Source organism: Sinohyriopsis cumingii, chromosome 3, assembly GCF_028554795.1.
Source record: "Sinohyriopsis cumingii isolate HCF-2022 chromosome 3, ASM2855479v2, whole genome shotgun sequence".
Classification (NCBI taxonomy): Eukaryota; Metazoa; Mollusca; class Bivalvia; order Unionida; family Unionidae; genus Sinohyriopsis; species Sinohyriopsis cumingii.
The window spans coordinates 102,812,484-102,825,689 of NC_142963.1; the positions used below are offsets into that span (position 1 = coordinate 102,812,484).

At 38.2% G+C, this 13,206-nt stretch overlaps 1 protein-coding gene across 2 annotated transcripts in view; it reads right to left on the reverse strand.

Moving 5' to 3' along the window:
- The window catches only part of LOC149803421 (fascin-like), a 52,224-nt gene extending 39,887 nt beyond the window's left edge, over positions 1 to 12,337 (reverse strand). Inside the window, exon 1 of one of the 2 annotated variants that reach the window (XM_089953123.1) lies at positions 11,298 to 12,337. In XM_089953123.1, the coding sequence (XP_089809249.1) occupies positions 11,298 to 12,129 (832 nt within the window). In that variant the 5' untranslated portion in view covers positions 12,130 to 12,337. The remainder of the gene's footprint in view (positions 1 to 11,297) is intronic. The other variant, XM_089953121.1, reaches the window with a different exon arrangement.
- Positions 12,338 to 13,206: the final 869 nt, after the last annotated feature.

Below are 13,206 nucleotides of genomic sequence, written 5' to 3' on the forward strand. Positions count from 1 at the left end.
TACATGTCCTCTGGACGCGAGTCTGACATCTGATACGATATAATACCTGGTTGTTATTCGACTTTATAAAGCTTTTGTAGCAATAAAAATCTAAAGTAGGTCACAAAAACATACATAGGTGTGCTAAATGCAGCCCCTTTTCTGAAGGTCGATCTCAAATAAGAGGAGTAATTATAGGTATATTATTTAGGATTTGGGGGTTGTGGTTGTCAAGTCTCGTGTATTTAGTATTTATGCTAACAATTATTCTCAGCCTTCCGAAGGTGACCCCAACCAAAGTAATTTAGGCACATGCCCTACATGCTACCTGATTAAAAAAATTTTAGCTCCGTTTCAATGCGTCGGCGTGATACAGATGCCTAAAGCAGAAGTGGCTGAATAAACGTTGTATACTCTTTCTCACGCTATATTTCCAAAACACAGTCGGGTTGCCGACACAAACTAATAAATTTAACCAATCTCCTCTCCTAATCGATATCCTCCCTCAAAAGGAAAGAAATAGTCTGTTAAGTTTCCAACACAGATGTAAAGAACCCTAACACATCCAATATTTTGACGCTATTCCTGGTTTAATTATTATGCCATCATCGAAAATCATCCACTCAGACAAAGCCGTTTGGTCTAACTTAGACAGGCACTGAATATATTATAATAAACAAGTCAGGTGCACCCGCAGAAATTTTTCGGTTAGTGGGTATGTGGTTGGGAATACATACAGTAGTCAGCTATTAATTTTAAGGAAATAGGCCAAAACATGTTCAGAGGTAAAACGGGGAAATTGGGGGAGGGGGATTCCGTTCACCCCATTCCTTGCCACTATGTGTGGGCGCCCATAAGACCAGCTGACCTATTATCTTGTATGAGGACTAACTGTCATATTATATTGCATGACGACCAGCTGTAATATTATCTTGTATGAGAACCAGCTGTTCCATTATCTTGTATGAGGACCAATTGTCATTATCTTGTATGAAGACCAGTTGTCATATTATCTAGTTAGGACGACCAGTTGTCATAGTATCCTGTATGAGAACCAGTTGTCATATCTTGCACGAGACCAGCTGTTATATTATCTTGTATGAAGACCACCTGTCTTGTATGGGGACCGAGTTAACTATAATTGTATTTATAATTCATACTGAAAGCTCGGTATCTGAAGCAACAGTGTGCCCCATAGTCCAGAAGCAACAATCTTATTTATGATTGTATCTTATATAGACATTGAATTTCACGTCCGAATCATTTATTCCACAATGGTGCCAAAATACTGTAGTCATCGGTACACAGCACTGAAAGGGATTCACCCTTGGCGAACACAAATGTATATCGACTGATTTCTTTTCGTTCCAAATTAATGACAAGACTTTCTGATAGATTCCTTCTGATACTGACAAGATCTACAGACTCGTTTGGCACCAACATCCGTAATCTCTTCAAAGTTCCGGACTCGATGGAAAGAGCAAACCAATCTCAGGAGATCATAAGCACTGTTTACATATAATCTGGAGACCATTTCTGTCTTAATGACATATAGTTCTCCGACAGTTCAAGCACGGTCCGTAAAACAATTTGCAATTTAACGTTCAAAATTTTGCAGACTTGGAATTTTCGCCGAATTTAATTTCAAATGTTTAAAGTTTTATATTTTTGTATGTTTGTTCAAAAATGAACATTTTCAAATTTGACGAAGTTTTGGAAATTTTACTTTTTACTTTTTATAATTTTGGGTGAAAGAAAATCAGGTTAGTTTTTTAAGCATATATCTGCGCAGGAACGTCAGTTAAGTTTCCGATTCCAAAATCTCTCGCGCCTTGATGCGTACCTTAAAATGGCCGTAGTATAGCCAAAGATATGTTGCAACAATACTATGAGGTGCCGTATCGGACAAAAGCTGGTCCAGTCAGAACGCTGCCGTTGAAATTTTATTTTCATATGTTTAGAATTCCAATTTCACGTGTTGTATCAAAAATGCTTGTCCTTAAAGTTCCATTTTCTAGGTCGAGATTTTAGATTGTATCTGTTGAATTAAACAGTAGTGGTTAAAAAAGAAAAAGTTATATTTTCCATGTCGAGGTTTTAGATTGTGTCGTTTGAATTACACGGCGGTGGTTGCATTTTCAATATCATACGTCGATAATTCCTAATTTACGTATTAGTTCAAAGTTGAGAGTTCTATTTTATATGTTGAGTATTTAGATTTCATCTGTTGAATTACATAGCGCTGGTTGAAAATTCTACGTCCAATGTAGAGTTTTTAGATTGTATCTTCTGAATTACACGGCGATTGTTGAACTGTTAATGTCATATGTCGAGAGTCAAATCACATTGATTGTGCTGAAAGTTCCATTTTGTATGTTGAGTTTTTAGATTGTATCGGTTGAATTACACAACGGTGGTTGGACATTTTATTGTGCTTGTCAGAAATTTTATTTTTATATGGTGAAATGATGTGTTGGTGTTAAAAGTAATATTACACAATGTCCATCTTAACAATTCAAAATAATATCGAGTATTCAATTATGAGGCGCCATTACGTTTCATGCATTACAGTTTGAAAGTTAACATTCACAGGTCGAGAATTACTATGTATTTTTGCTAGAGTTGCTCTAGTGAACGGACCGCGTTATTTTTTAAGCAAGGAGGCTGCTTCTCGTTGCTGTGAAATTCAACAGATGAAATCTAAATACTCGCCATATGAAATGGAACTTTCATCACAAACAGTTACATACAACGTGTGGATTAGGGATTCTCGACATATGATATTTAAACTTCAACCACCATTGTGTAATTCAAAATATTCACTGTAAAACGTCGACATAGGAAACAGAACTTTCCACCACCACTGTATAACTCGACATATAAAATCTAAACGGTCAGAAAAAAATGTCACATGGTCTGAAATATTCAGTAGTAACATTTGTTTTATCTGTCACTGTCCGAAAGAGATTTGTATTAAAGTACAAGCATCAGACTCTAACTCACACAAAAAGACCAAGGGCCCGGTGAAGTAATCTAATTTTGTACTGGGACTGTTGTGCTATTTAATTTTTACAAAAATTAATGACGTAAACGTGCCTTAGACCTTGTAATAGGACGCCATTTTTAACTTAATTGTTGCAAATACTGTCTACACTTTATGCAGCCAGACTGAATGCTGATCTTAATCTGCCGCTATGTGCCAAAAATGATTAGATGACATAGGACACGGTGATACCGTGCATGATTATCAGTGTCCCCTCATTGCAGTATTTTTTTTTTCTTTCCACGTGCTACATATCAGGACTGAGATCAGTGCCAAACAAAATATCACCGTCGTGGTCTCATGGTCTATTCTCTAACACATAATGTGCCCAGTTGTGCAATTCTTTTTGTACATTTCTAATTCAGTTGTTGCTACGTCGTTTGCGTTAGTACCTTGCTAATTATACTTAGAACAGGAACCCGCAGTTTGCGGATGTAGCGAAATATTGCACAGTGCAGATAATGTCCACAATAGATATCATTACTTTTCTCACGGGAACAAGTAGTGAAGTTACGTCCATAATCGGAGTTGCACATGATCATCCGTGTTGGTAACTGACAGTGACATCTGCTAGTATCAGCTTCATAGAGATCTATGCGGGTGTTGCTCTGACTGAAGACAATGAAATTTTCTAATTAGGATAAAATAGGACAAACACACTGTACTTTTGACAAATTATGGCAACCAATCTAATTATGACAAACACATTATCAATGCAGATATTCAACAGTATCATACAATAATTACTCTGATATTAAATCAACATTTCAACGAGTCGATATTGTTTGATATATACCCAAATACAATGGAACAATGGCCACAACACATCTCTGCAGTTCATTCTTATTAACATGAGAAAACGATTTTTTAAAATTCTATCTACCTCCTACGTAGTAACGTACCAGTTTTTCGAAAGATACAAAGTTTTTTGCAACGCTAAATTATCGGTTTCCCTGGGTCAATAATAAACAATATTTGACATTCGTGCACAAGTCAATGCGTTGTGATAAAAAAAAAAGTGGGGTTAAATGTGAATGTACATGTAACATGTTACAGATTGATGATAGCAAGTAATCATCTGTCCTTAAATCTCGAGAACATGATGAAGACATCGTAAGTTATTATCAGGCACTTGGGCCACCTGGCCCGTGCATCTGACATTAACGTGCTATATTGCTCCATCTGAGATTACCCATGCTGCATCTGCCCACACTGCATTTTTTTACCGTAAACACTTCACTACAGGTAAATTACAACATGAACTAGAAATTTGTACAAGTGTCACCGCCAATAATTAAAGAAACAAAAATTAGCCTTGCATCAGCCAAACTGTTTTACGGAAAAGGCAAAAGTAAACTTCCCCTTGTACGTTTTATCATAAGCATTAAAAATCCATTAAATTCTTCAAAAAATTATACATAGGACGTCATTTCTGATGGATATTTTTTAGAGTAAACAGGGACATACAATATGAGACATTTGTCGTTTTTAAAAAGCGGTGTCAAAAAAGTACTTGTCACTTTAGTCGGAGAATAACTGTATATATAGGAGAGAGAGAGAGAGAGATACAGACAGACACACAGACAGATAGACAGAGAGAGAAGAGAGATTGAGACAGATGGCGTCATTACTGAATCGATGAAAGATTTATCATCATCATGATCGGCAAATCTGAAAGGATAGTCTCAAAAGACAGAACAGTCTTTACAGCAGGTAGCAGAATGCTTCGGTTATCTAAATTATGGCGGACAATTGCCGATAAACGCCCAGGTGTGAACATCATGTTCAGAGATAGAAATATCTTTCATAACTTCATATCAGTTACCATATTTGACGGGATACAATACACTTTTAACTCGACAAAAAGTCCACACTGATAAATGTCAGCAGTCATGCGTTTGTGCTATTGTCTTCGGTGCATTTCAAACCATTGTTTTTTCTGATACTGATGTAAAAAATGCCTTCATATGAGCTAACATTTGAGTGCTTTCTACACCAGCCATTGAAAAACATGTAGGAAATGAAAGGTTTCAAATTATTTCAATAAAAATAACGCTTTCAAAAACTGGAGTCATCTCTGTATGGAATTCAATCGGTGAAAACTAACTCTGCTCTCGCAGTCGCTTTTTTTTCTTCTTCTGTGTTACATCAATTTGCATTAGGACTCATTCTGTCTATATACATGTCTCGGCCGCTAGCTTTTAGCAACAGTCTCGTCAGAATATAAAGGGCTGCCCGACCAAAAAACAATTCGCTTCTTGTTCTCCAAAAATACATGTTTACTTTGATTAAATGTATCGTCATCTACGGCCTTGGATATTAAGTCAAAATCTATGATCACGTCTTCTTCGTGATCTTTAGAGTGGCAGCATGTAGCTATTATAGATTCTTATCGATTACTCCAGTCTTGCAACGAACTCCTAATTCCCAATCCAAATCCCGATAAAGTATACAATCCAGATCACACACACACACACACGCATGCCCATTGGATAATGTTTAGGTAGTGGTTGAGTCGTTTCAATATCATATTTTTAAACGCTAATTGTAAATTATCAGTTACTTTATATGCAATTGGTATACATGGGACATCAGTTACGACTCCATCTTTGTCAAGTTTTTGTACATTTTTAACTTTCTACAGATTTCTCATAAAGGACATCAATTATGACCCAAACCCCACCCCTTGGTCATGTTTTTGTACATTAGCTCCTTCATGTGTAATCGATACATAAAAGGACATTAAATATTAACTCCTCGTTTGTCAGTTTTACTTAGATATTTAATCTCTCCATTAAAGACATGTCTAGAAAAAGACAACCTTAATGTCAGTGTTTTTTAAAGATTCAGTGTACAATATACCTTAATATTGCACCACCACCCCCATTTTTTATTTTTATTTTACCACATCCTACAGCAAAACATACGCAACAGTACAAACGCCTGCTCAATACACCCATAGAAGAATACACCCAAAGACATTTCCTTGCGTTTCCTTTCAAAAAGTGCTGAGAGAGACCGAGAGCGAAAGAGAGCAAGTTCATGATTTTCAACTCTCGACGGGTTATGCATTGACAGTGTACTTACATGCTTGGTGTTGTGGATTCGGTTTTTACATAACATCTGGCTGCAATTAGGGATACAGTGGAGCATTTTTAGACTAAAACTCTAACCCGAACAAAGTCTGTGCGCGTTGAAAGCAATATGCATGTAATGCAAAAGAGAGTAAATAAAGTATATAGAATAAAACATCTATTCCTTGTACCGACGAATAAACGGTTATGCCATACACAATAAAATTTCTCCCCGGTATATTTCGCATTAAAACAGTAAATATAGGTATAATAATTTATATGAACCATGTGTCATTCACCATCCCTGCACTTGTTCGTTGTTCAGAAGGAACAGTCGTTCGTATGAACAATATTTCTCGTGTAAAAGTACATGTAAGAATAACAAAAATTGCCGTTCATAACGAAACCTACCACGAAGATATAATGCAAATGCTAATGGGTCTATCCAAGTCAGGCCCAAAACGGATTACGAATGTAAATCATAATTTAATATATGGCATCGGTACAGTTTGTTTGAAAAACTTTTAAGTGTTTTGGTTCTTCCTGGGTGTGGGTGTTGGTATATATAAGCCGACACAAATAGTGGAAATAATCATTACTGTCCGATTCGCCTCGGTTCTGACGCCTTTGCTATTAATATAGCTGGGATATTGGAAATAGCGACACATCAACGTCAAACGAATATATATATATATATATATATATATATATATATATATATATATATATATATATATATATATATATATCACGAGGGGCGGGCTAGTGACACGTCCGCTAAATATGAAAGGTATCAATCTACGATTTGATGAGGCATGAAAGTTCGGTCAAATATACTATTCATATCATACTAAGTACAACAAAACAACACAAGAAACAAAAATAAAGTTTACTATCAAGATTGTTTACTACGAAGACTAATTTCATTTACTTCACTCCGTGGAATCCTTAAATCCATTTGTGTGTGATTTGGATAGTCATATCGCTACGATGTCTGCAGCGTGGCAGTTCATGGTGATGTCTAGCACTGGGGCATCCTGACGCAGACATGTAGCATCATGTCTCACCCAGTCACATTATCCTGACACCAGGCCAACCAGTCCTAACACTAATCTCTTCAATGCTGAGCGCCTAGCTAGGCAACTATTATTACCATTTAAAAAAGTCTTTGGTACGACTCGGCTTGGGGTTCAAACCCGCAAACCTCCGCATCCGAAGCGCATGCTCTAACTACTAGGCCACCGGAGCGGTCAAATCTATTTGTAGTAGATAAAAAGGGAACATTGTCTTGGGAATGCGGTTATTTTTGAGCAGGTAGAACTGTGATTTTTTTTAAAAGCACAAATTAAAAATCTGTAATTTTCTTTCAAAGAATGCCATGAAAATTTTCCACATATCAGCAGACATATCTTCATTGTAAATGCGAGCTTTAAAAATTTGTTTTCGGTCACGATTTCAATTCTAAATAACATGAAGACTTGCATGTCCAAAGAGTCCGTCCATTTAGTACGTACGCATGAAGGGGGTAACCCAAATGCATACGCTTGAGTATGGGGGATCTACTAATAATGTACGTACGCATAGGAAACGTGGGGTGGGTGGGGGTTAAACCTCGATAATAATTTGTCTAATACGTAACCCGTTGGCGTTTGAATTTTAGCGGACACTAGACAAAGTATTAAACTTACGCAGCTTATTTCTTCGATGCAACCAAACAATCAACGTCGGTGGACTATCTGTTTCATCAAACACGTTAATATTATTAATCCTTGATCGCTTCTGCGTGGATTAAATATAGGTCGTTCTATAGATGGGGTGGGGGTTGCATCAAACGTACGTACTCTGGTGGGTGGGAGTATAAAAGCTTTGCCGAATTTTTGCGTACGTAGTATGGATGGCCCCAAAGCTCTTGACTCAGATTGTACTTAACTAATGTTGTCTGGAAAAGCAAACGCTTGGCTAAATCTGACCTTGATTAACGATTTTATAGATGTTGCGCACGTGCTACCATTTTTAGAAACGTCTGCAGTTTCATGCAAGAAAATCCGCACAGCGCATTGTTCACGCAATATTCCTATATTTTCGAGGAAGGCATGAAGCAGACTGAGCCTTTGTTCAACAAAAATGATGAGTCACGAAGTTGTATGAATTATCGTCTGCTTCACGGATGAATCTACGGCTGAAATATTTACCGTATACATCGGAAAAGAGGAATCCTGTTTCCAACAATGGCCTATAACTAGTGGCACAAAGTTATGTGTCTGCTCTAAATCTACTATATTTGAATCGAGATTTCAATATTAAAACAAGACAGTAGCAACAACAACAACAACAAAATAATATATCGCAACTGACCATACCATTATGGCAAAATCCGTTCTTGACCCCGTCGTGTAAAAGGCATACGCGAGTGTAACTATTAAAGGGTGTACAACGTCTTTGCATTATGCTGATGAGGAACGCTAGTGTGAATACTTTGAAGTATTGATTGGTCAATAAGGGTCATGAATAGGATGTTATTCAATGTCGCGATGAACTTCTTTGTGCCAAGGATCCCTTCCTTGTGATCTGGAAAAAAGGGTGGGCTTTAACATAATGGACGAAATATCGTCCAAATACTGCTTCCCTGAGATGTTGAACCATAAAAGCCTTAGTTACATCCGTTATGGTATTCTCTAATGACATAGTTGAACTGTTTCACTAGTTGCGGTGGATTTAACGTCATCTTTCAGCGGATGACAGGCTCTACATGGCGGTATATCTGAATGAAAAACCCGGAAGAAAAAGAAGGGAAAAAAAAGAACCACTGATTGATGGGAGTATGCTGGCAAGCTTTCTCGCCAATCTGATTAAAATCAGAACTCCACTGTAATGCATGAAAATCTGACAGCGACCACTTGGGGGTCATATTCTGGGAACCTATGGTTATACCATAATCGCTAATTTTATCAGCCAATCAGATGAAGTCTTATATCTTCGCGTTTGGAGACTGAGCAGTGTGGGTGAAGAGCATCAATGTGTACCGAATGATTTGATTCACTTTCAGCATTTTGAAACCTGCATTTCCATTGGCTAATTCAGAGGTCACCAGAACATAACCCCTAAGCGGTCGTCGTCAGATCTTCACGTAGGACAGCGGAGTTCTGATTTTAATGAGACTGGCTTTCTCACATACCCACATTGGCCGAGTTGGAGACTCGAAGCCTCGCGGACAGAGGCGAGATGGTAGTGACTGGTAAAGGCAAACGATTTATACCAATTGGCCATCCGTGGCCCCAAGATGCTGTGAAGAATGTACACGGCTAATTTCTCTTCCCTCTTTCTTCGATTCACTCCGTCTTTCTAAAGACGGCAATCAATATGAATACCAATAAATCAAGGTAAACCCTAAGTACGGACGACACAAAGGGAATCCTCGCGTTAGTACCGTGCCCCCCCCCCTCCACTTCATTGTAGCTTTCGTTCCTTTTCTGGCACAATTAATGCCTTTTAAGAATTTCTAAACGATAATATGTATGTATGCATGTATGTATGTATGTATGTATGTATGTATGTATTTTTGTATGTATGCACATTTATTTACACCTCAACAAAATAATGGCCATATGGTGCCAGTTAAAAGAAACGTTTTCAGTTTTAAAATGAATTATACAAAAATTCTACGACTATATTATATGCACTGCCAGATCATGTCAAAGGCAATCCTATTGCAAAATACAGTGTTTATTAAGTTTGGTCGTAAAAATATCTAACATCCCTACCCAATGGTCATATAACTAAAAGATTAGCTAATCCTCCCCCATGACCAAATAACTATATATACAAAATTAATGGATTCCCACCAAATGACCATATAATTAAACGATTCGAGAATTCCCATACAATGACCATATAACTAAACGATTCGAGAATTCCCATCCAATGGCCATATAACTAAACAGTTCGAGAATTCCCATCCAATAAACACAACTAAACCATCCGACAATTCGCACCCAATGGCTATTTAGCCAAAAGATTTCGTAGTTTAGGCGATGTTAGGATATATATAGAATTGAAGGTTGGGGTATAGTACTTACATTCTATGTTGAGATACGTTCTATAAATTTAGGGAAAGAAGGGAAAGCATCCAAAATAATTTACTTATAATAATTAAGTACACAACTATAGGGCCTACACTATCGACTAGTGGTGCTTAGCAATCTCATTTTTGCGCTCTCAGCAGATTCGTCGATGTAGAATTGACATTGACATCACTGCATGCTTAGTTGTAGTGTACCTTACTGAAGTTGTAGCGAATTTTGCACCATACTGCAAGTGCTTTTGTTTCTATTTTTCCGGGGGTGTGGGTGGGTTGCAGAAGGCAGCTATATACGTACTCTGGACAGGATACGTGTTTTACAACAAAAATAACTTTTGGCCTACGTCCGCAAAACTTAATACCTGACTACTAACGGTTTGCCCCCACCCCCTTTCAGGAAAAAAGTATGTGGGCGCTCTTGTACAGTTTTCAAAAATTTAAAAAATAACTTTTGTTGTGGCAAAAACAAAAATCTGGATTTTTTGGGGGAGGTATACGGTATCTTGCTTGTGCAAAAATGTTACAACATTTTTTCATGAAGTCGTTCCTTCTACTAAAATAGCTCCCTTTCCTTACCTGTATTTGGTATAAACACTCTAATCGGCTTAACATAATTTCAACAATAATGTACAATAAATCAAGTACATGAGCATCCATGCGTAACATTAGCGTTCGGTTACATACTCGTCTTGATTAGTCTTATTCAATTTCAGCCCCCAGTTTCAACATCTCCACTCATTCATATGAAAACAGAAGGACTGCAACAAGATACATAATTACAAAATTTACAATGGTTTTAGTCGCAATGCTCCTGCTGTCATAAACCCTACATATACACCGGGGGGGGGGGGGCCTGTTTTTTTTTCTTCTTCATAAATATACACTGTTACGAATTTTTTTCCCGTAAGCCCAAGGAAACCGTTAGTCACACTTCCAGACCTGAATCCTTGCCTGCAAGGAGTTTGTAAACTTGTTATAACTGAATTTGCATCATCATTTTTGTCTGTAAATCCACACTTTTTATCTCTAACGTCGCAACTGTACGTAAATACTCGAAAGAGTGTGTAGTAGTATGAATGGATAGACAGAAATATGGAGATATGAAACACTGAAAAACTCTTACCTTGTTTAACAGAAACTTTCTTGCCGTTGTGAGCAACAAACATCACCTGGGGATGACTGTCTTCGATTGTAAATAACTCGTCCTTTGTTATCATTTTATTGCGAGCCTTCATGACGGCTTGGGCACCAACTGACGTCAGGTAACGTCCCTCATGGTCTTTGAAAGCAAGCGCTCCGGATCGTATCTCAAGAGTAAACATGTTATCCTCTGTCATTGTGTCTTGCAAGGTACCTTCTCTTGACAAGTAACGATTGTCACAGGACTTCAGCGTGTACCTGCCGTCAACAAAATCCATTATGACAAGCGAGTCAGCGCCCCATGGAACGATCTCCGTGCATTGTAGTTCGTCGTTTGCTAAGTGAGCGTAACGCTTGCGGTTGACGTTACGTAGATGTACTTGCGGATGAATAGACAACTGGATGCTCCACCATCCAATGTCGTTGGGTGGCTTGTCAAAGCACGTCACCTTATCGTCATTGCCGCCAAGATAGTACTGGTGAGCGACATTTTTGAATGCCCATCTACCGTTCTTGGAATATTCCACCGCGAAGCGTTCGGATTCCGTCGGTTCCTCGGCTTCGCAGGTGACGTTACGGTGACGGTCGGCGGAAAGGTATCGTCCTAGGTGGCTTCGTATATACACCCATTCTTCATTCGATACTTGTTCTATTGTCCAAACTTGTTTCTTCTTCAGGCCAACACCAGATGCGTTGATTTTATACCCAAACGTTTCCGCAGTGAGATATTTTCCAAGGCTGTTCTGAAGTCCAACTTTCCACTGAAATCCAGTCGCGCCGGCTTTGTGTCCATTTATTCCATTCACCTCAGACATTTTAAAAGGAAAAAAAAAAGATTGTGTGACCGAAAAATCCTATCAAAATTGCGTGCTGTCTGAAAAGTTAACGAAATGCACGTCTGTAATCCCTTTAAAGTAAATAGAAAATCCTCTATTTAAATATCAGTCCTCTCGCGACACACACACCAGGCGAAGTGTCGAAGATGAATCACACGCGACTGTAGCTGTACGCTTCGCTAGTCAGCGAGTGAGCTGATATCAGCAAATCTCGCGTAGCTATTGGCTAGTTTTCCTCCAGACTGTTTCTTTCTTCTCGCTTGCTTTTCAATAAAACACCATGTGGTTAGGCCAGAGATACTCTTATAAAGAAAATAAAGGATAATTAAGGGTAGTTTTTGTTACAATTTTTTTCGTGACCACTTATGCGTTGAACACAAGGTAAATTAAATGTTTAAAACAATTTTTTACTGGTGACTCATGAAGTTTTGTTTGGCAGAATATACACTTTCCATAAGAGGTCTTGCAGAATAGGATAGGTGAATGTTGTTGTTGTTGTAGGGTTTAACGCCATTTTTCAGCACACGATAGTCTATACATGGCGGCCAGTATGAATGGTGGAGGAAGAACCCGGGAAAACCCCGGAAATAACCACCCACCCACGAGAAGCTACTGGCAAGCTTTCTCACATACCCACATCCGAGACTCGAACCCACGCAGAGGTGAGATGGCAGTGATCCGTAACGGAGAGCGCTTTAGACCACTCGGCCACTCGGGGCCCCGATAGGAGAATGTGTGTACCCGACAAATATTATCTTCCGGCTCTTTGCCTAGATATGTTCCCGACAGTCTTTGGTAAATTTTGTGTTGGTTCTTGTATTACAGAAGACGATGGCAACAACGATATGTTTTTGTTTGGTTTCACTGGTTTCATTGTTGGACCCAGACATACTAGTGATATAAGTTCGTATTTAAAAAAGAAAAGGTCAGTAATGAAGAGAAGGTGTGATAGGGTGATTGGACGTAGAGAAAGAAAAGAACGATGTTATTAATTATAAATGTTATTCATTATGAAGGGAAGGATAAGTGGAAGTAGCATGAAGAGAACGGTGTTTA